Below are 23,515 nucleotides of genomic sequence, written 5' to 3'. Positions count from 1 at the left end.
TATTCTAGCTTCATGCATTTTATCAACACATGAATGTGGGTAAGTTTCATAAATAAAAAAAATCATTTTTTTCACATTTTGTTTTGTTGCAGCATTACGTTAAACTGCTTTAAATTAGTTTTTCCCCACATCAATTTACACTCCATACACCATAATAATGACAAAGCAAAAAACAGATTTGCAAATTTTACAAATTTATTACAAATAAAACACTGAAATAAGCACATTGCATAAGTATTCATACCCTTAACTCAGTACATAGTTGAAGCACCTTCACAGCCTCAAGTCTTTTTGGGTCTGATGTGAGCATCTTTGCACATCTGCATTTGGCAATTATCTGCCATTCTTTGCCTCACCTTTTCACCTCTCCATCTCTGTCAGCTTGGATGAGGGCTGACAGACATTTTCTAGAGTCCTAGTTGTTCCAATCGTCTTCCATTATGGAGAATGCTTCTGTCAACCTTCAATGCAGCAGATTTTGTTCTGAACTCTTCTCTAGATCATCGCCTTAACGCAAGTCTGTCACTGAGCTCTACAGGCAGTTATCTTGGTTTTTGCTCTGATCTGCATTTTCAGCTGTTAGACCTTTTCTCAGAGGTGTGTGTCTTTCTAAATCAGACTCATTCCAATGAATTTGCCACAGTTTAACTCCACTCCAAGTGTAGGAACATCTAGAAGCAATATGAATGCTCCTCAGATAAATTTCGAGTGTCCCAGAAAAGGGTATGAATACTTATGCAACAGGATCTTTTCAGTTTTTTATTTTTAATAAATTTGCACAAATGTTAAAAACCTAAGTTTTGCTTTGCCATTATGGAGTAGAGAGTGTAGATTGATGTGGGGAAAAAAGTAATTTAAAGTAGTTTAACAAGGCAGCAACATAAGAAATTGTAAAAAAAAAATGAAGGGGTATGAATACTTTCGCAAGACACTGTACATAAAACACAAGTACATAAAAAGCAGACTGAAAGTATACTTTCCTATTTTTTGGTTTAAAAGAAGTATACTAACAGCACACTTGAATAAACTTCTTTTTCGTAAGGGTTATTATCTTATTGCAATACAACAGACTGACCTGTTGAAGAGTAGAACTCATTCACAGCAGCACAAAAACTCCAGCAGGTTGATAACAACATAATCATCCACTTTGCCTTCATTTTGAACTGTTAGATGAGCAGAACGTTCAGTCTAACTCTGTTCAGAGCAAAACTAGACTCTGTGCTAATAGTGCGAGTGTTGTGAGTAAAGTCAGACCTTCAGGAAAACAGATTACAGCTAATTGTGTTATTGTCTGACTGAATCATCCCCTATGATTAGACAAGTTTACCACCACGACAGAATAGAAATCCAGGTAATTACAGCCGGTAACAAACACAAACATTGAGGTTTTCCCATAAAAAAAGAGAACTGTGGTTGTTGCATTGAGTGTTTACACCAAACAAATTGAGAAAGAGATAATTACAGAGATTGTGCTTGTGGCGAGTCGTTTCACATTTTCATAATCCTAAAGTTAATATACTTACAATACCCTCAGTCCTAAAATAAATGTAGAAATACAAAATGGCACGTCTTTGTAGGAGCAATGTGAAAATTATATTCATATCAAAATATCCACTGTATTTTTTATAATGCAGAAGTAAGGTTTTTTCTGGCAATGCGTGAGACGTCCAGTTCATAAGCCGAAGGGAAATAAGGAAATAATGTAGGGAAATAATGAGAAAAGTAACAAAGTACAGTAAACACTAAAACACTAATGAAATGTACCATTGTGTTCATAATTAAAATAATACATTAAAACAATATTGTGAGACAAATCAATCTGCAATATCAAGCAGCAAAACAAGTTGCTCTGGATACACAGGATATTTGAATTTAAATTTGAATTGAATTGTAATTTATTTGAATGTTTAAGGTGAAAAAGATCTGAGAACTAGCAGGGTTGAACCTAGACTTCACAAATGGCACTAGATAAAACTGTGTAGCTGACAAAAATAAACACAATCAATATGAGAAATTATTTGAATATACAATATATAAAAAGTAATTAGATAAACACATACTGTACCTGAGGCACTGAGGCTTTTAGCTACTTTCGAAAACAAAATCAATCTTTACCCCCATTAATGTAGTTAGCAGCTTGGATACAAATTACTACTGTACCAATGAAAACAGTCAAAGCTATTTGTTTTCTGCAAGATATAGAACTCAATAGGCTAAAGGCTAATAGTTATTAATTAATTACTTCAAAAGGGTTACAATACAGTTGTTTGGTTTAAAGAAACAACAGAAATCAAACAATATATAAAAAAAACTATATGCTGAAAAAGTTTTATAGATTAAGTTGTTTGATGCATTAATAAAGATCACCAACTTGTTTATTGTTATTGAAAAACTGTTACATGCAGGTTTGGATAATATGTTTTCTAAGCTGTCAAATACATCACAATATCTATCTAAGCCCATTTACAGCATTATATAAAAAACAAAGAGACTCGCTATCTCACAATTCTGACTTTTTTCTCAGAACTGTGATATAAACTCACAATTGTGAGTTCCAAAATCAGAATTGCAAGATATAATCTCGCAGTTCGGAGAAATGAAGTCAGAATTGTGTGATATAAACTTACAATTGCGAGTTAAGTCAGAATTGCGAGATATAAACACAACTGGGAGTTATAAAGTCAGAACTGCAAGATATAAACTCAATTCTGAGAAATGAAGTGAAAATTGCGTGATATAAACTCACAATTGCAAGTTATAAAGTCAGAATTGTGATATAAACTTGCAATTCTGACTTTTTTTCTCAGAATTAGTTTGATATATACACAATTGCGAGTTATTAAGTCTGAATTTGTAGATACAAACTCACAATTCTTAGAATTAAAGTATGGGTCTGAATTGTAAGATATAAACTTGCAATTCTGACTTTATTTCTTAAAATTGCAAGTTTGTATCTCACAATTCTGACTTTATTTCTCAGAATTTGTTTGATATAAACTCACAATTCTGAGAAATAAAGTCAGAATTGAGAGATACAAACTTGCAATTTTAAGAAATAAAGTCAGAATTGTGTGATATAAACTTACAATTGCGAGTTAAGTTAGAATTGCGAGATATAAACTCAATTCTGAGAAATGAAGTGGAAATTACGTGATATAAACTCACAATTGCAAGTTATAAAGTCAGAATTGTGGAATATAAACTTGCAATTCTGACTTTTTTTCTCAGAATTAGTTTGATATAAACTCGCAATTGTGAGTTAAGTCAGAATTGCTATGAACTCACAATTCTGAGAATTAAAGTCAGAACTGTGTATAATAAACTCACAATTGTGGGTTATAAAGTCAGAATTGCGAGATATAAACTCAATTCTGAGAAATGAAGTGAAAATTGCGTGATATAAACTCACAATTGCAAGTTATAAAGTCAGAATTGTGATATAAACTTGCAATTCTGACTTTTTTTCTCAGAATTAGTTTGATATATACACAATTGCGAGTTATTAAGTCTGAATTTGTAGATACAAACTCACAATTATTAGAATTAAAGTATGGGTCTGAATTGTAAGATATAAACTTGCAATTCTGACTTTATTTCTTAAAATTGCAAGTTTGTATCTCACAATTCTGACTTTATTTCTCAGAATTTGTTTGATATAAACTCACAATTCTGAGAAATAAAGTCAGAATTGAGAGATACAAACTTGCAATTTTAAGAAATAAAGTCAGAATTGTGTGATATAAACTTACAATTGCGAGTTAAGTTAGAATTGCGAGATATAAACACAATTCTGAGAAATGAAGTGAAAATTACGGGATATAAACTCACAATTGCAAGTTATAAAGTCAGAATTGTGGAATATAAACTTGCAATTCTGACTTTTTTTCTCAGAATTAGTTTGATATAAACTCGCAATTGTGAGTTAAGTCAGAATTGCTATGAACTCACAATTCTGAGAAATAAAGTCAGAACTGTGTATAATAAACTCACAATTGTGGGTTATAAAGTCAGAATTGTGAGATATAAACTCGCAATTCTGTGAACATATCAGTCAATTTTCCCCCTCAGAACTGGACTTTATTTCTCGCCATTGTGAGTATATATCCTGCAATTCTGACTTTATATTTAGCAATAAAAAAGTCAGAATTGTGAGATAAAAAGTTACCTTTTAAAACCCTTATTTTTATTCAGTGGCGGAAACCGGCTTTCATAAAATATCCTCTAATCAGTAGATCTCTCAAATAAAAGCACTAAGTGCTTCCTGAGCAGCAGTCAAACGGCCCAGGCGAGACTGCAAGTATTTACGTCTTTTGCTGACGTCAGAGTCCTCGAACAGGAGATCGCTCACATTTGCTTCTTCCAGTATACTCAGCATGTCAGTAGACAGGAGCTGAGCGGTCTCCTTCAGCATGTAGTAGGAGATCAGCATGGGCAGTTGGTCACCCATCCGCTGCACCACAATCTGAAAGAACAAGAACTTCTAAGCTACTTCTCTCTGAACAGGGCTTCAAATCTGTGACTCAAAACTAGACTTACCTCATAATACGCCTGCAGCATCTCACTGTACTTGCTTTTGATGTCAAAAACAGGTAATTGCTCTTCGGAAAATTTCTCGCCGCTGACCCCATTCAAGAACTTCAAGTAGATGGGATCTTGAGTGTAGATCATGCATTCCATTTCAAACTGATCCATGATCCGCTCCTCCGTTTTGGCTTGCTGGCTTGACTGAATATTGTCGATTTTGTTCTATGGTGTCAAGTGAAGAAACTCTGACTGAATTTTTGTCCATTTGTTAGTTTTCTTTGGCCACGTACACACTGCAGCCAAACTGAGTTGTCAGTCTTTTTAGTGCTAAATCTTAAGGAGTGAACATATTCTACAACCAAATTGACTCCTGAAAAATGCAGGTAGTGGCAACCGCATTTGCAGAAACTCGACGCAGTATGTACGGAACCGAACTAAACAACTAGTTGTTAATGACATAATGCTATTTAAGCATGTATCAGTTATTTTTTTCTGCATGTGCAGTATAAGAAATCACAGCATTCGTATTGACTCCTTAGTGTTGTCAGATCCTACTAGAAAAAAAACACAACAACAAACCAGAGCAAACTCTAAATAAACTCAAATCCAAATGCTTTATTTTGGAAATAAGCCTCATACCAAAATATAGCGACCTGCTCCTGCCTACTTTATTAACTCCATCAACTGGATCGCTTTAGCCGAAGCCAAAACAAAGAATTCTAAAGAAGCTTAAATAAGCATTGCTTATAATAAATGGACATGGCAACCCACACTCTATTGAGCAGCCTTCAAAACATAAGCAAAACATGAAGGCTGTTTTGACAGTGGTCAAAAAATAAGTCTTTGTTTGCTGTAATACACTGCAAAAATTCTTCTTGTTTCCAGCCAAAATTTCTAAAAATTTAGAATTAGAATTTAGAGAATGAAAGATTATTGAACATTGAAAATTAATTTTAATTGAACATTAAAACATTATTGGCAAAAACTCACTTAATTTTAACTTGCTTTTTCTAAAAACGAGAAAATATTTTTTACTTGCCTAGAAAATCCTTCTTGATTTAAGAATTTTTAGATATTTTGGCTGGAAACCAAGACAAAAAAAATCTAAGAAAAGCATTTTTTGCAGTGTACCAAACACATTAACACATTTAGGCGATTCACTTCTGTATGTAAATGCGGTTGTCACTCCTGAAACGTCATAGCGTGTACATGGCCCCACAAATTAGGAGCAATATTTACCATAGTCGTATTTAGAAGAACAGGGTAGTTCCGGAAACATTGATGAGACACGTCAGTGAAGTGCTTGAGAACGATGTCTTCAAAAATAAAAATAAATAAATAGCCAAAAAAAAATCCTCAGGATTAATAGTTTATATGTGATACTACTCAACATTCAGTGTACAGTAATCCTTTGATTTAGGTGTTAGTTAAACAGTACCTTTAATAGAATTGAGCGAGTCGATGGCTGGCTCTTTAAGTTTAGTCACACGCTCCTGCAAAATCATCTCAAAAACTCTGTAGTTGCTGAAGCCGGGCAGTTCCCTCCCTCTGTAAGTCTGGCTGAACTCCTTCGAATTGTCAACTTTTTGGGAGCAAGAGGGATTTTTCATACAAAAAATATGTATTTCTTAAAATGTTCAGAGGGTTCTAATGTATAGTCCAAAAGCACATGTGTCCAGACAGTCTGTGCATTAGTAGTGGGGATTTGATTCAGTGATTCTTTATGAGCAAGTCATTGAATCATGACTCATTCATATACACTGACACATTCAAAATCACTCTACTGTGTGCTGCTTAGGGACACAAATGCTTAAAGGAGAAATTTACTTCTGGAACAAAAATTTACTGAACATTTACTCACCCCCTTTGGCATCCAAGATGTTCATGTGATAAAGAAATTATGTTTTTTGGGGAAAATATTTCAGGATTTCTGTCTATATGGTGCCCCGAGTTTGAACTTCCAAAACGCAGTTTAAATGCAGCTTTAAAGGCTCTGAATGATCCCAGCCGAGGAGTTAGGGTCTTATCTAGCAAAACGATCAGTTATTTTCTAAAAAAAAAATTATATACTTTTTTAAACTCAAACACTTGTCTTGTCTCTGCATGCAGTGTTGGGGGTAACGCATTACAAGTAACGCAAGTTAGATAATAATGTTACTTTTTCCAAGTAACTAGTAAAGTAACGCATTACTTTTTAATTGCCTTTTTAATAGAAAATATCTGAGTTACTTTTTCAAACAAGTATGCAATAATTAAATGTTAAATAATACAAATATCCTATTTAATCCCATTTTATTAACTCATGTCCTTGCTGCCGACTTTCGATGATCCAATTCATCCATACTAATAAGAGAAAATTACTAACATCTGTTTTTTTCTTTGTTTATTGCTAAAGAGTTGACATTTGTTCTTCTGCGGTCTACTGTACAGACGTCAATTTACTTTTCTCTAAGCCTGAGGCTTTTGCTGTAAAAAGGCTTTTACATTTGACAAAAATACATCTTTTTATATTTAAAACAAACAAGCAAGCCCTGCCCAGATTCAAAACACATTGCTTTCCACAAAAAGTAACTAAGTAATCTAATTAGTTACTTTTTTAGGGAGTAACTTAATATTATAGTGCAATACTTTTAAAGGTATCTTTCCCCAACACTGTCTGCATGTACTCTGTGTATTCCACTTAAAGACAGTTAGGTATGACAAAAAACTCCCATCTTATTTTCTCCTCCAACTTTAAAATCAAAAGTGTTTACAAAACAAGGAAAAACAGCGATGTAGGGTGAATTTGAAGTTTTTCTTTAAGATCAAGGTCTTGAACTGGAACAGAGTACATGCAAAGCTAGACAAAATGAGCATTTGAGCTTACACTGCAAAAAAACCTTTTCTAACTTAGATTTTTTGTCTTGTTTCCAGCCAAAATATCTAAAAATTCTTGAATCAGGAAGGATTTTCTAAAAAAAAAAAAAAATTTGTCTTGTTTTTAGTAAAAACAAGTCAAAATTAGGTGTGTTTTTGCTTAAAACAAGCAAAATAATCTGCCAATGGAGTAAGAAAAATAATCTAGTTGTCTGCTTGAAATAATTTTTTTTTCTTACCCCATTGGCAGATTGTTTTAAGCAAAAACTAACTTAGTTTTGACTTGTTTTTACTAAAAACAAGACAATAATTTTTACTTGTCTAGAAAATCCTTCCTGATTCAAGATTTTTTGCAGTGTAAAAAGTAAATAGTAAATAAACTGTTTTTTTTTTTTTTTAGAAAATAACCAATCATTTTGCTAGATAAGACCCTTCGTCCTCAGCTGGGATCATTTGGAGCCCTTTGAAGCTGCATTTAAACTGCGTTTTGGAAGTTTAAACCCACAGGCACCATAGAAGTCCACTATATGGAGAGAAATCCTGAAATCGTTTCCTTAAAAAACACAATTTCTTTATGACTGAAGAGAGAAACACATGAACATCTTTGATGTTCTGGAAGTGAACTTCTCCTTTAATTCTGCTTTGACCTTCTTTAGAACTGTTTTTGTTAGACAGTCATTAGTGACGGAGTCTAAAATCTTCATTTTAACTTGTTTATTGAAAAATATCATGCTATTGGTCTGAATATCAGCAAGTCTGTAAAACTGTACTTACAGGATGTCTTTGTGTTGTCAAGACCGTCATTCCACTTCTTGAATTCAGTCCGAAGCTGGGCAAACATATTTTCCTTGACGATCAGCTCTCCTAATGATAAGGACTTGATTTTATCATTGAATTTTGTTAGTATCTGTGAGAAAGAAATAATATTTCTTAGATGTGCATGTTTTAGATTATATTAGCATTGTACCTCTGAACAGGTAAAGGAGGCAATGTTAACTGTCAAAGGGATAGTTGACCCAAAAATGAAAATTCTGTCATTAATTACTCACCCTCGTGTCATTGTATAACGTTATGTTTGTCTTCAGAACACAAATTAAGATTTTTGATGAAATCTGAGAACTCTCTGACCCTCTCTGACTCTCTGTCCTCCAGAAAGGTACCAAGAACATCGACAATCAACAAGTATTTTCATAGCTTCATAATATTACGGTATTTTAACAATGATCTTACTACATTTCTGGGCCTTGAATGTGTCAGTTGCGTTTCTGTCTATGCAGGCTCAAATGCCTGTGGATTTCATCAAAAATAAAAGGTCTTAACGGGTTTGGAACTTGAGGGTGAGTAATTTGGGTGAAATAATCCTTTAACTTGCTGCTTATTATTAGTTAGTTAAGTTTAGATATTACTAATATATACTAAAAACAGCCAATATGTTAGTAATATGCATGCTATTACTATGTAAGGTGCATGCGAACTGGTCCTGTGGATTCAGCCCTTAAGATAATTCCGAGAAGCATGAAGATGGCTTGAGATTATCTAAATCTTACTTTAATGAGGAATTGTTTGGCTCCTTTCGGGTCCTGCGGTGGTCCAGCCTCACACTCCTTCAGCTCATTCCTCACTTCCCACAACTGCTTCTTTATCTGCTCGTCAAGCTTTGGTAGTGATTTCTGACAGCGATGAATATAAACAGAAAGTAACAGAAAAATATGAAAATGAACATAAATATGAGATTTAGGCTCAATTTCAATCTCAAGGCCCATTAGGCTTGGGTTTTGTTCAGACTCAATTGTTATATCTAAACTTAGTGGATATTAATGACGCTGCTTCTAAAAAAAAGGCCTTTAGGTTGAGGCATTTACAAACTTACTTTAATATGACTGACGAGGTCCTGAGTGAGTTTGATGGCGAGACATTTAATAGTCGCTTTATTTTCATCCAAGAGCGGTCTGTAAAAAAACAGAAGGAACATTTTGTAAAGTGGCTTAGTTTAGTCTATACTACACTGCAAAAAATGCTTTTCTTACTTAGATTTTTTGTCTCGTTTCCAGCCAAAATATCAAAAAATTCTTGAATCAGGAAGGATTTTCTGGACGAGTAAAAATGAGTGTCTTGTTTTTAGTAAAAACAGGTCAAAATTAAGTGCATTTTTGCTTGAAACAATCAAAATAATCTGCCAATGGGGTAAGAAAAATATTCTTGTTTTCTGTTTGAAATAAGATTTTTTTTCTTACCCCATTGGCAGATTATTTAGCTTGTTTTAAGCAAAAACTCACTTCATTTTGACTTGTTTTTACTATAAACAAGATAATAATTTTTACTTGTCTAGAAAATCCTTCCTGATTCAAGATCTTTTAGATATTTTGGCTGGAAACAAGACGAAAAATCAAAGTAAGAAAAGCATTTTTTGCAGTGTAGAGATGCCCAAACAAGGCCCCTCAAGCCAATCTTAATTTCTAATCATTTTATTTGAAAACTTTTTTATTTTATTTTATTTATTGATTGAATTAAAATGTAGACAGTATAAAATAATCTGCCAATGGGGTAAGCCAAAAAATCTTATTTCAAACAGAAAACAAGATTATTTTTCTTACCCCATTGGCAGATTATTTTGCTTGTTCTAAGCAAAAACTCACTTAATTTTGACTTGTTTTTTCTGAAAACAAGAAAATAATTTTTACTCGTCTAGAAAATCCTTCTTGATTTCAGAATTTTTAGATATTTTGCCTGGAAACAAGACAAAGGATCTAAGTAAGAAAAGCATTTTTTGCAGCGCTTTCGATCCTTGCCTGAAAAAGTCATGATTTTGGAAGAAATCTCTCTCGATTTGTGTGGCCTCCTCCAGAGGAACTTTCTCATCGATCTGTTGTTGTCCTCTACACTTCACCATGACGTAACCTTTGCGGAGAGGAATAACTTTGTTCTGGATGACGGCCAGAATATTCTTCTCAGTTCCCCTGTCTATGAGGTCTGGCTTGGTCAGAATGGCTGTGTGAATGAAAAAATGTGCCGATAAAGTGCTGAAACTTTCTTACTTAGATTTTTTGTCTTGTTTCTAGCCAAAATGTCTAAAAATTCTTAAATCAAGAAGGATTTTCTAGACGAGTAAAAATTATTCTCATTTTTAGAAAAAAGCAAGCAAAATAATCCGGCAATGGGGTGAGAAAAATAATCTAGTTTTCAGTTTGAAGTAAGAATTTTTTTTTGCTCACCCCATTGGCAGATTATTTTAATTGTTCTAAGCAAGAACTCACTTCATTTTGACTTCTTGATTTAGGAATTTCTAGATATTTTGGCTGGAAACAAGACAAAAAAATCTATGAAAGAAAAGCATTTTTTTGCAGTGCATATGACCATCTTCATTACCAAGAGTTCTTAGGCCATCAGGATCTACTTCTTGTGCCATTTTCAATGCCTCCGTTGTTGCGATGTCTGTGTTACAAGGGACCACTACCAAGTTTATAGTCTCTTGCTTCTCAATAAATTTCATGATCAGACGTTTGATCTATAAGACAAGAAGACATGAAGTTTTAACACTGGATATATACGCTACTGAATCTGGAGAGCAAAATCAGATTATCAGCCCACCTGGTTTCCAATATCTTGTGGTTGTCCTTGCACTGGGACTCGTGCGATTCCAGGTAGATCGATCAGTGTGAGGTCACACACATCTGGTGACCTGACCTCTAAAGTGATGAGGTCATCACAAATTTTCACCCCTTTTCCTGCCAACTCATTCTGGGCTGTAAAACACACACTCAACCTGATCACATTAGTCAACTTTATATTCTTTTGTATTTGCACTGCATTAGTGCATATAAAATATATAGAACGTGGACTCATTTAAAGAGGCATGCACGAAAACATATTCTCAGGGCCGGCTCCAGGCATGGCAAATTACGGTCTTGCCCACCCAATCAGAATTAGAAAAAGATTTTCATGCAGTGATTAAAACCAATCTGAAGTGGACTGTATTTTGATCAATTTATGATATAGATGGGGGATTGCAAATAATCATTTTTTCTGTAAATAAATTTCAGGACTGTTTTATGTTACATTACAAAATAAAAGGCCATCCAAAATCTCATATACGACCAATCTTGTCTTTAAATTTAGACAGCTCTAAAAAGGAAACACGAACTAATTTTAATTTAGAATGACAGTAAACTACCCCAGGGTGTCACTCGGACAGTTTCAGGATTATCTGATGTAGCATTACAAAATAAAAGCCATGTGAAATCCCATTTATGACCAATTTTGTCTGAATTTGGATAGCTCTAAAAAGAAAGCTCCCTGTTTTCACAGACTAATTTCAATTTAGATTGATAATACACTACCCCAGGGTATCACTCACCCAGTTTCAGGATTATCTGATGCAGCATTACAAAATAAAAGCCCTCCAAAAACTTATATATGACTTACATATGACCAATCCCATATATGACTAATTTTGTCTCTGATTTTGGATAGTTCTAAAAAGAAAGCTCCTTGTTTGCACAGACTAATTTAAATATATTTTGACGGTGAACTACCTCAGGGTGTCACTCGGCCAGTTTCAGGATTATATGATGTAGCATTACAAAATAAAAGCCATGTGAAATCCCATTTATGACCAATTTTGTCTGAATTTGGATAGCTCTAAAAAGAAAGCTCCCTGTTTTCACAGACTAATTTCAATTTAGATTGATAATACACTACCCCAGGGTATCACTCACCCAGTTTCAGGATTATCTGATGCAGCATTACAAAATAAAAGCCCTCCAAAAACTTATATATGACTTACATATGACCAATCCCATATATGACTAATTTTGGCTCTGATTTTGGATAGTTCTAAAAAGGAAGCTCCTTGTTTGCACAGACTAATTTAAATATATTTTGACGGTGAACTACCTCAGGGTGTCACTCGGCCAGTTTCAGGATTATCTGATGTAGCATTACAAAATAAAAGCCATGTGAAATCCCATTTATGACCAATTTTGTCTGAATTTGGATAGCTCTAAAAAGAAAGCTCCCTGTTTGCACAGACTAATTCAAATTTATTTTGACAGTAAACTATCCCAGGGTGTCACTCGGCCAGTTTCAGGATTATCTGATATAGCATTACAAAATAAAAGCCCTCCAAAAACGTATATATGACTTATGACCAATCCCATATATGACTAATTTTGGCTCTGATTTTGGATAGTTCTAAAAAGGAATGTTTGCACAGACTAATTTAAATTAAAATTATCAGGATTATCAGGATTATTTTATTATTAAATAAAATCCCTCCAAAAACTTTTATTTGCAAGTTTATGAAATGCTTTGATATTGTTATTTCTCATTAGACATTTATTTTATATTATTTAGAAATTCCACACTAAAGTCATGAAAGTCATTTTCATGTTATCAGACTGTTTTTTAAACATTTATATTAAATTGTATTTATTTATTTATTTGTTTTTGTGTCAGTCTTTATTTCATTATTGACAGAGATACACTCACAGCAAAGTTTTGCTTTGCGTGCAAAGAAGTTGGAAATACCGTCGACAGATGAGGTTGGTGATGTTTTAATAATAAAGTGCATTTGAGACCAGAGCAGATGCTTTTATCCATACTGACAAAAGACGAATACAACAAGTGCTTGATTAACTAAAGTTCTGAAGTTCAGGTGTTATTTTGTAGTATAATAGTAATATTGAATATTTTTAACCCCTTTCTTTTACATCTGTCTTTATGGTAGCTCTGTAAGCAACAAAACAATTTGGGCATAGATCATGTTTTGTAACTAGCCGGAATTAACTGGTTTTTCAAGTTATCTGGAAAAGGGTGGGTGGGTCTTCTAAAGAGATACAGTCAAATTCCACACATAATTTTATGAAATGGTTACTATATATATACACATATAAAACATTAAAGACATTTAATTTATTATTCTGTTATTAGCTTATATTGGACCTGCACAGCAAAAAAATGCTTTCTTACTTAGATTTTTTTGTCATGTTTCCAGCCAAAATATCTAAAAAAATCTTAAATCAAGAAGGATTTTCTAGACGGGTAAAAATCATTTTCTTACTTTCAGTAAAAACAATTCATAATTAAGTGAGTTTTTGCTTAGAACAAGCAACATAATCTGCCAATGGGGTAAGAAAAAAATGTTTCAAACAGAAAACAAGATTATTTTTCTTACCCCATTGGCAGATTACACTGCAAAAAATGCTTTCTTACTTAGATTTTTTTGTCATGTTTCCAGCCAAAATATCTAATAATTCTTAAATCAAGAAGGATTTTCTAGATGAGTAAAAATTATTGTCTTGTTTTCAGAAAAAAAAATGTCAAAATTAAGTGCATTTTTGCTTGAAACAAGCAAAATAATCTGCCAGTGGGGTAAAAAAAATAATCTAGTTTTCTGTTTGAAATAAGAATTTTTTTTCTTACCCCATTGGCAGATTTTTTGGCTTGTTCTAAGCAAAAACTCAGTTAATTAATTAATTAATTTTGACTTGTTTTTTCTGAAATATTTTTTACTTGTCTAGAAAATCCTTCTTGATTTAAGAATTTTTAGATATTTTGGCTGGAAACAAGACAAAATCTAAGTAAGAAAAGCATTTTTTTCAGTGTGTTACTAAGTTAACTAGCCAACGCTCTTTATCTGATGTGGTTATCGTTTTATTTTGCTGGATGATACATTTACTTATATATCAGATTATTGCTTGTGCAATAGATAGACAATAGCTTTGAAGAGTTTTACTAACCTGCTTCAACGTATTTTTCAACTAATAAAGGGTCCCCAACATCAATGACTTTCTCCTCATAAGACAAACGTGGCTTTTTGCTCGCTGAACTCGCCAGTTGCTTAGGAAACTGAAAAGCTGAAACATGGTTTAAATTTAGTTGCAAGAATGAAAATCTACACCCAGAAAAACAAAGAAAGATTGCGAACATTTTCACCAACCTGATGCAGGAGCTGAATTCATCAAATCAATTTTCTTCTTACGGTACGACAGAACAGCTTTCCAGCTCACTCCACCGGTTACATTCCTCAGCCTCAGCTCCAGTGGACATCGAGTGACTATTCCTGTCAACAACCATCAGAACCACAGATGCTGATCAAATACTAGATTAATTAATCAATCTAACACACACACACACACACACACACACACACACACACACACACACACACACACGTATATATGTGAATATCAGGCTACAAAAATGCTAACATCATGCTAATCATGCAAGCAACATGCTAGTATCTGGCTAATCATGCTAGAAACTTATTAACGACATGCTAATAATGCTAACAACATGATAGTAATGTTCTGATCATATTAGAAAAATGCTATAAACATACTAGCAACATGCTAATGATGCTAAGAACATTGTAATCATGCTATCAACATGCTAGTAACTTGCTAACAACATGCTAATAATGTCAACAACATGCTAATAATGCTAACAACACAATAGTAACATTCTAATCATATTGGAAACATGTTAGAAACAAGCTAACAACATACTAGAAACTTGTTAGCAACATGCTAATGACGTTAAGAACATGCTAACAACATGCTAGTAACTTGCTAATCATGCTAGAAACTAGTTAACAACATGCTAATAATGCTAACAACACGATAGTAACATTCTAATCATATTGGAAACATGTTAGAAACAAGCAAAAACATACTAGAAACTTGTTAGCAACATGCTAAGGACGCTAAGAACATGCTAACAACATGCTAACTTGTTAATCATGCTAGGAAACTTGTTAGCAACATGCTAATAATTATGCTAAAACACGATAGTAATGTTCTAATCATATTAGACACATGCTATAAACAAGCTAACAACATGTTAGAAGCATATTAGCAACATGCTAATGATGTTAAGAACATACTAATAATGCTAAAAACATGCTAGTAACTGGGTAATCATGCTAGAAACTTGTTAACGACATGCTAATAATGCTAACAACACGATAGTGATGTTCTGATCATATTAGAAAAATGCTATAAACATACTAGCAACATGCTAATGATGCTAAGAACATTGTAATCATGCTATCAACATGCTAGTAACTTGCTAACAACATGCTAATAATGTCAACAACATGCTAATAATGCTAACAACACAATAGTAACATTCTAATCATATTGGAAACATGTTAGAAACAAGCTAACAACATGCTAGAAACTTATTAGCAACATGCTAATAATGCTAAGAACATTCTAATAATGCTAACAACATGCTAGTAGCTTGATAATCATGCTAGAAACTTGCTAACAACATGCTAATAATGCTAACAACACGATAGTAAAATTCTAATCATATTAGAAACATGTTAGAAACAAGCTAACAACATACTAGAAACTTGTTAGCAACATGCTAATGATGGTAAGTACATTCTAATAATGCTAGCAAAACATGCTAGTAACTTGCTAATCATGCTAGAAACTTGTTGGCAACATTTACATAATGCTAAAACACGATAGAAATGTTCTAATCATATTAGAAAAATGTTATAAACAAGCTAACAACATGTTAGAAACATATTAGCAACATGCTAATGATGCTAAGAACATTCTAATAATGTTAGCAACATACTAGTAGCTTGCTAATCATGATAGAATCTTGTTAGCAACATGCTAATAATGCTAACAACACAATAGTAACATTCTAATCATATTGGAAACATGTTAGAAACAAGCTAACAAAATGCTAGAAACTTGTTAGCAACATGTTAATGATGCTAAGAACATTCTAATAATACTAGCAACATGCTAGTAACTTGCTAATCATGCTAGAAACTTGTTAGCAACATGCTAATAATTATGCTAAAACACGATAGTAATGTTCTAATCATATTAGAAACATGCTATAAACAAGTTAACAACATGTTAGAAACATACTAGCAACATGCTAATGATGCTAAGAACATTCTAATAATGCTAACAACATGCTAGTAACTTGCTAATCATGCTATGAACTTGTTAGCAACATGTTAATAATGCTAAAACACGATGTTAATGTTCTAATCATATTAGAAACATGCTAGAAACAAGCTAACAACATGTTAGAAACATACTAGCAACATGCTAATGATGCTAAGAGCATTCTAATAATGCTATCAACATGATAGTAACTTGCTAATCATGCTAGAAACTTGTTAGCAACATGTTAATAATGCTAAAATATGATAGTAATGTTCTAATCATATTAGAAACATGCTACTAACGGGCTAATCATGCTAGAAACCTGCTAACAACATGTTAATGAGGCTAACAACATTCTAATAATGCTAGCAACATGCTAGTAACATGCTAATCATGCTAGAAACCTGTCTACAACATTCTAATATTGCTAACAACACGATAGTAATGTTCTAATCATATTAGAAACATGCTAGAAATATGCTAATGATGCTAAGAACATTCTAATCATGCTAGCAACATCATAGTAACTTGCTAATAATGTTAGAAACTTGCTAGAAACATGCTAATAATGCAAGAAACGTGCTAGCAAAATGCTACTAATGCTAATAACATGCTAGCAACATTCTAATCTTGTTAGCAACATGCTATAAACATGCCTACAACATGCTAGTAACTTGATAAGCATGCTAGAAAAATTTTAACATGCTAGCAACATTCTAATAATGCTAACAACATGATAGTAAGGTTCTAATCATATTAAAAACATGTTATAAACATGTTAACAACATGCTAGAAACATACTAACAAAATGCTAAGCATGCTAAGAACATTCTAATCATGCTATCAACATGCTTATGATGCTTACAACATGCTAGTAATATGCTAATCATGCTAGAAACATGCCTACATGTTAGTACCTTGATAATCATGCTAGAAACTTGTTAGCAGCATTCTAATAATGCTAACAACACGATAGTAAGGTTCTAATCATATTAAAAACCTGTTATAAACATGCTAACAAAATGCTAGAAACATACTAGCAACATGCTAATGATGCTAAGAACATTGTAATCATGCTATCAACATGCTAGTAACTTGCTAACAACATGCTAGCAACATGCTAATAATGCTAACAACATGCTAGCAACATGCTAATAATGCTAACAACACAATAGTAACATTCTAATCAGTAGAAACATGCTATAAACATACTAGCAACATGCTAATGATGCTAAGAACATTCTTTTTTGCTAAGAACATTCTAATCATGCTATTAGCATGCTAATCATGTTAAAAAACATAAAAAAGCTAAATCATGTTAAAACATGATAATCATTCTAGTAACATAAACATGCTATCTGTCTATCTGACAGACTGTATTGCCTTCAAAACATTCCAGCTTTAAGCTTTAAAACTACTTTAAACGTCTACCCATCTCCGACTGAAAACTGTCAAACTTTTACAATTTTTAAAAACTTTTTTTTAGCTTTTTCAAACTTTCTGATCAGACTTTTTCAAGCCAACTTAATGTTTGTCTAGTCAGACTTTTATATCTAGTTTTAAGTTTAGTTGGCAGCTGTTCACACACTGGTAATAAGACAGCTATTACTAATACATGACGATTCTTTTAACAATAGAACCGCCAGAGGTCGCTGTATACCTAAAACCGCCATGCGGGTCAATTTTACCCAAGTTTTGATATGGCTAAAGAAGATTTTATTTCACTGTATTATGCCACTGTCTTGATAAAGATGTGTCAAGTGTCATAAAAAAAAAAATGATTGTCTAGTCATCAACTTATTTATTTTTTTGCCCTGTTGTTTTGTTTAAATATTTTATGCAAGCTACAGTCCGTTTTCATAACAGTCAATTTAACATAAACAAGACTGCGCTGACAAAGGGAATTAAAAGGATGTAACTACATAATTGTGTGGTGTAATATTAATTCATTGTCATTATTCAATAAACTTAGACAATTCATGTTATTTAAATTACGAAAATAACCCATAGACAACAATGTGCAATAATAACTTGCGCACACTGCATAGGATGATGAGATGTGAAATTCAAGTGCACAGCTTCACCTAATGAATTATTAATTTGTTTACTTATATCATTTATAATATGAATAAGAGAACAACACAAATAAACTTAATAAAAAAAGAAATTAAAAAAAGTATACATTACATAGATCGAATTTTTTTATTTAGATTTTTTTCAGGAAACGATCAAACTAGAATAAATAGCAACACAGTTGCGAACAATAAACAATAGAAATTGCAAAACAAAAATTAAATAAATAATCCAAAGTTTTAACAATATGTGTAACGTTAGGCTAAAACATCTAAATATTAGATCGCTTTCAGCCGTCAGATGCTGAGGCGACCCAGGAGGACGCATAAGAGACTCTCCAATAATCATAGTATTTAGTGCTTGTAGCTCTTCATCAAAAATCAGCTGCCTTCTTTTACTCATATTGACTTTATTTATGAAACTGATAACCACTAATTCAGTGAGTAAAAGGCGCTGCCTAGCAATGTACAATGTAAAAACATAACCGGCAAGATTACACGCGTTATATAGTGGGGTAATTTACACTGACCCGCGCTGGCGCTTTTAGGTATAAATTCTAAGTTTTTCGATCTGGTATTATCTAAACACTTTTTAACACCAGGTGATTTTCAATTATACAATTTTAGTAAAAGTCAATGACTGGGAGACTTGAGTGTTTTACTGAAACATTTGAATAACAGGTACGGGTAAAATTTACCCTGTGGCGGTTCTAGTGTTAAATAGACCCTTAAAGATCTTACCGCTTCCTCTTGGTAACGCAATTCCAGACAGTGCTTCCAAAACAGAGCTTTTCCCAGAACTCTGGTCTCCAATCACTACGATAGTCGGCAACGCCAAGTCCTTCTGAATGCCAACTGAACGCAGAGTGTCGATCAGATCAATGTATGGACGAACACTCTCCTCTAAATGACGGTGAACCTCTCCCTTCATTCCCTGACTAAAAATAAAAAGGTACAATGTGTATGTAATTTTGTGTCAATGCATGTTCTTTTATAAAGACATTCTATACACTGCAAAAATGCTTTTCTAGCTTAGATTTTTTGTCTTGTTTCCGGCCAAATATCTAAAAATTCTTAAATCAAGAAGGATTTTCTAGATGAGCAAAAATCAGTCTTCTATTCAGAAAAAAAGTCAAAATTAAGTGAACCTTTGCTTAAAACAAGCAAAATCTGCCAATGGGGTAAGAAAAATAATCTTGTTTTGTCAGTTTGGAATGAGTTTTTTTTCTTACCCTATTGGCAGATTATTTTGCTTGTTTTAAGCAGAAACTACTAAACAAGAAAATGATTTTTACTCGTCTACAAAATCCTTCTTGATTTAAGAATTTTTAGATATTTTGGCTGGAAACAAGGCAAAAAATCCAAGCTAGAAAAGCATTTCTCTCTTTATTATGCCTGTTAAAAGCATTTTAATTAGTATTGTGGATTAAATGTACTATTTAGATACCATTGTTATATTTAAATGTGCACTGCTTTATTTTTATCTAGAGCACATAACAAGTAAACAAAGAAAAAAAATTCTCAAATAACTGACCAATTTAAAATTAGAATAGTAATAAGCAAAGTAAAATGTATACTAGCCTTTCATTTAAAGAATTATCGGTGTCTTCAACGTTCTCTTGAACACTGCTTCGAGCCGAAGAAGATGAGAAAAAATAACTGCTTAAATTGGCCATTTTCAAAGAGAAAAGCTTAACAAAAAATATAAAATGTCTATTTTTAGATGCCTCTTATAAGCTTATAAACTACAGGTTCAACCCAAACACAGTATTTGAGTTGATGCTGAAGAGAAATCACAAGCAACCTGCGTGTCAGACTCAATTTATAGTGCATCACACCCATAACTGACTGAATCTGAAAGGAAAAAACTGACTGAACACGTCAGACATAATTCTTAAAAGAGCTTGACAACTTTAGGACCTTCAAAAATAACATATGATATGAATTAACTTACATTTTAGTGTTTAGGTGTGCCTACTGTATACCTCCAGGACAGAATTGTTCAAATGCTTCGTATGAAAAGTGTTACCTTCAGCATACTTATGGCTTAAGGGAAACTAGTAGTTCACTTTCAGAACAAATATTTACAGATAATGTACTCACCCCCTTGTCATCCAAGATGTTCATGTCTTTCTGTCTTAAAAGAAAGTCGTAAAGAAGTTATGTTTTTTGTTTTTTGAGGAAAACATTTCAGGATTTCTCTCCATTTAATGGACTTCTATATGGTGCCCCGAGTTTGAACTTCTGAAATGCAGCTTCAAAGAGCTCTAAATGATCCCAGCCGAGAAAGAAGGGTCTTATCTTGCAAAACGATCGGTTATTTTCTAAAAACATTTACAACTTACTCTTAATTACAACTTCATTTTTAGTCTCAATTGCCGAGCTAGACAGCATTTGAGGTTAAAAGTATATAAATTGTATTTTTTTTCTAGAAAATAACCCATTGTTTTGCTAGATTATACCCTTTTTTCCTCAGCTGTGATCGTTTAGAGCCCTTTGAAGCTGCATTTCAGAAGTTCAAACTCAGGGCACCATAGAAGTCCACTATATGGAGAGAAATCCTGAAATATTTACTCAATAAACATAATTTCCTTACGACAGAAGAAAGACATGAACATTTTGGATGACAAGGGGGTATACATTATCTGTAAATTTTTGTTAGTTTTACCGTTGAGTTTTAAGTTGAGTTTTACCGTTTTGAAATCCATTCAGCCGTTCTCCTGTTCTGGCGATATCACTTTTAGCATAGCTTAGCATAGATCATTGAATCCTATTAGACCAATAGCATCACGTTCAAAAATGACCAACGAGTTTTGATGTTTGTCCTATTTAAAACTTGACTCTTCTGTAGTTATATCGTGTACTAAGTCCGGCGGAAAATGTAAAGCTGTGATTTTCTAGGCCGATAAGTTTAGGAACTACACTCCCATTCCGGCGTAATAGTCAAGGAAGTTTGCTGCCATAATATGGACGCAGCAGGCGCAGTGATATCATGCAGCGCCTGAAATTAGGCCATATTACGGCAGCAAGAAAAGCCTAGAAAATCGCAGCTTTACATTTTCCGCCAGTCTTAGTACACGATGTAGCTGCAGAAGAGTCAAGTTTTAAATTGGACAAATATCGAAACTCATTGGTCATTTTTGAACATGATGCTATTGGTCTAATAGGATTCAATGATCTATGCTAAGCTATGCTAAAAGTGATATCACCAGAACAGGAGAACGGCTGAATGGATTTCAAAACGGTAAAACTCAACTTATTAACTCGAGGGGAGTTGGAGAATGAGCCTATTTCCAAAAAAAAGTGGTGTTCCTTTAACAACTATACCTTACTATTAATAAGCAGCAAATTTATTGAGGGAAAATTCATAGTTAATAGTGAATAAGTGTTACCTATTCTAAAGTGTTACCATTAAAACTAATATAAAAATCCTTCAAGGTCATTTTTACTGCAGTCAGAAGCTAACCGTATTGAATCGTAAAACGCGCTATTATTCAACAGTGTATGTTCATGTTATTTGTGCTGTCCAACATTATTGTTCATAGATTTTCAACATCAGTATCCTGTAAATCTGATATACCTCTGAGGATTTCATTGTACCTCACTATTTGCATGATTTTATGAGTTAAGTGGGCAGGCTTGTGCGTTACCTCAAAAATTTGCTACTCGTTGTATCCTGGTATTTCTTGCTTGACGAGATGTGCTTTAAGATGTTTGTCCCTGCATCACACAGTGTACCTATGTACTTATTAGTTGACTTCGCTGCTTTTTACGTAACTTGTCTCTGTTTGTACATTCCAGAGAGACAGGTTTCAGATCACTGACTGATTTCGTTTCTGCAAAATCAGAAGTCTCTTAAGAAATTCTAATTATTCCAGAGTTTTGACCAATATTTTTGCACCAACGTGCACCTTTAGTGGAAAAAGAACACCTTTATACCTTTTTTTTTGCCTCTTAAAGGTTCATAAAAGAACCTTAGAATATTAATGTGTGCCCTTATTTACTGTAAACACTGCAAAAATGCTTTACTTAGATTTATCTTGTTTCCAGCTAAAATATCTAAAAAAAAAATCTTAAATCAGAAAGATTTTCTAGACGAGTAAAAATTAGTCTCTTTTTTTTTTTTTTAGAAAAAACAAGTCAAAATTAAGTGTGTTTTTGCTTAGTTAAATCATCTGCCAATGGAGTAAGAAAAAAAATCTTGTTTTCTGTTTGAAATGATTGCTTATAAGCAAAAACCTATTTGATTTTGACTTGTTTTTTCTGAAAACAATGTTTTTTTACTCATCTAGAAATTCCAATATTCAATATTCAATTCAATAATTTGGCAGGAAACAAGACAAAAAAATCTAAGTAAGAAAAGCATTTTTTTGCAGTGAAACATGAATGAATGAATTTAACTGTAAAAGACTGTAAAAATGCTACAGTTGGTTTAATATTAACATTACATCAGTTAATGAAATTATGGTATTTTACTGTAAATTGAAGTTAAAACCGGAGTGAACTACCCTTTTAATAGCCATTTAAAACCTAATAATCTCATGTAAATGCATTCCTGTCACAACTAAGCTGCAACAAAGTGTGTAAATGTATCCAAATACATTTTGGAAATTCAAACTCAGGGCACCATAGAAGTCCACTTTATGGAGAGAAATCCTGAAATGTTTTCTACAAAAAACAAATTCATTATGACTGAAGAAAGAAAGACATGAACAAATAGGTTAGTACATTATCTGTACATTTTTGTTCAGGAAGTGAACACCTGCTGAATATTTGAATGAATAATTAATGATAGAATTTTTTATTTGGGGTGATCTACCCCTTTAATGTGGAATTATTAGTGCAGTTGTAACTGCAGTGTAAATGCATTCATGCCACATCTAAACTGCAACAAAGTGTGTAAATGTATCTAAATATCAAATCAATTTTATATATATATATATATATGTGTGTGACCCTGGACCACAAAACCAGTCTTAAGTCGCTGGGGTATGTTTGTAGCAATAGGCAAAAATACATTGCATGGGTCAAAATTATTGATTTTTCTTTTATGCCAAAAATCATTAGGAAATTAAGTAAAGATCATGTTCCATTAAGATTTTTTGTAAAATTCCTACTGTAAATGTATCAAAATGTAATTTTTGA

At 33.0% G+C, this 23,515-nt stretch overlaps 1 protein-coding gene across 1 annotated transcript; it reads right to left on the bottom strand.

Moving 5' to 3' along the window:
• Positions 1-3,777: 3,777 nt before the first annotated feature.
• On the bottom strand, positions 3,778-19,301 carry LOC141291865 (interferon-induced GTP-binding protein Mx2-like). The gene is made up of 13 exons (XM_073823879.1): positions 19,112-19,301; positions 14,318-14,440; positions 14,118-14,138; positions 10,969-11,123; positions 10,747-10,885; positions 10,170-10,368; positions 9,251-9,329; positions 8,928-9,050; positions 8,155-8,287; positions 5,963-6,106; positions 5,764-5,840; positions 4,537-4,746; positions 3,778-4,462 (listed from the first exon to the last, which is right to left on the bottom strand). The coding sequence occupies exons 1-13, from the start codon at positions 19,299-19,301 to the stop codon at positions 4,238-4,240; spliced, it is 1,818 nt and encodes a 605-aa protein (XP_073679980.1). The 3' UTR covers positions 3,778-4,237.
• Between the last annotated feature and the right edge of the window lie 4,214 nt (positions 19,302-23,515).

This window comes from Garra rufa, chromosome 19 (genome assembly GCF_049309525.1).
Source record: "Garra rufa chromosome 19, GarRuf1.0, whole genome shotgun sequence".
NCBI classification, from domain to species: Eukaryota; Metazoa; Chordata; class Actinopteri; order Cypriniformes; family Cyprinidae; genus Garra; species Garra rufa.
The sequence above is the reverse complement of the archived record's forward strand: the minus strand, read 5'-3'. Positions and strand labels throughout refer to the sequence as shown.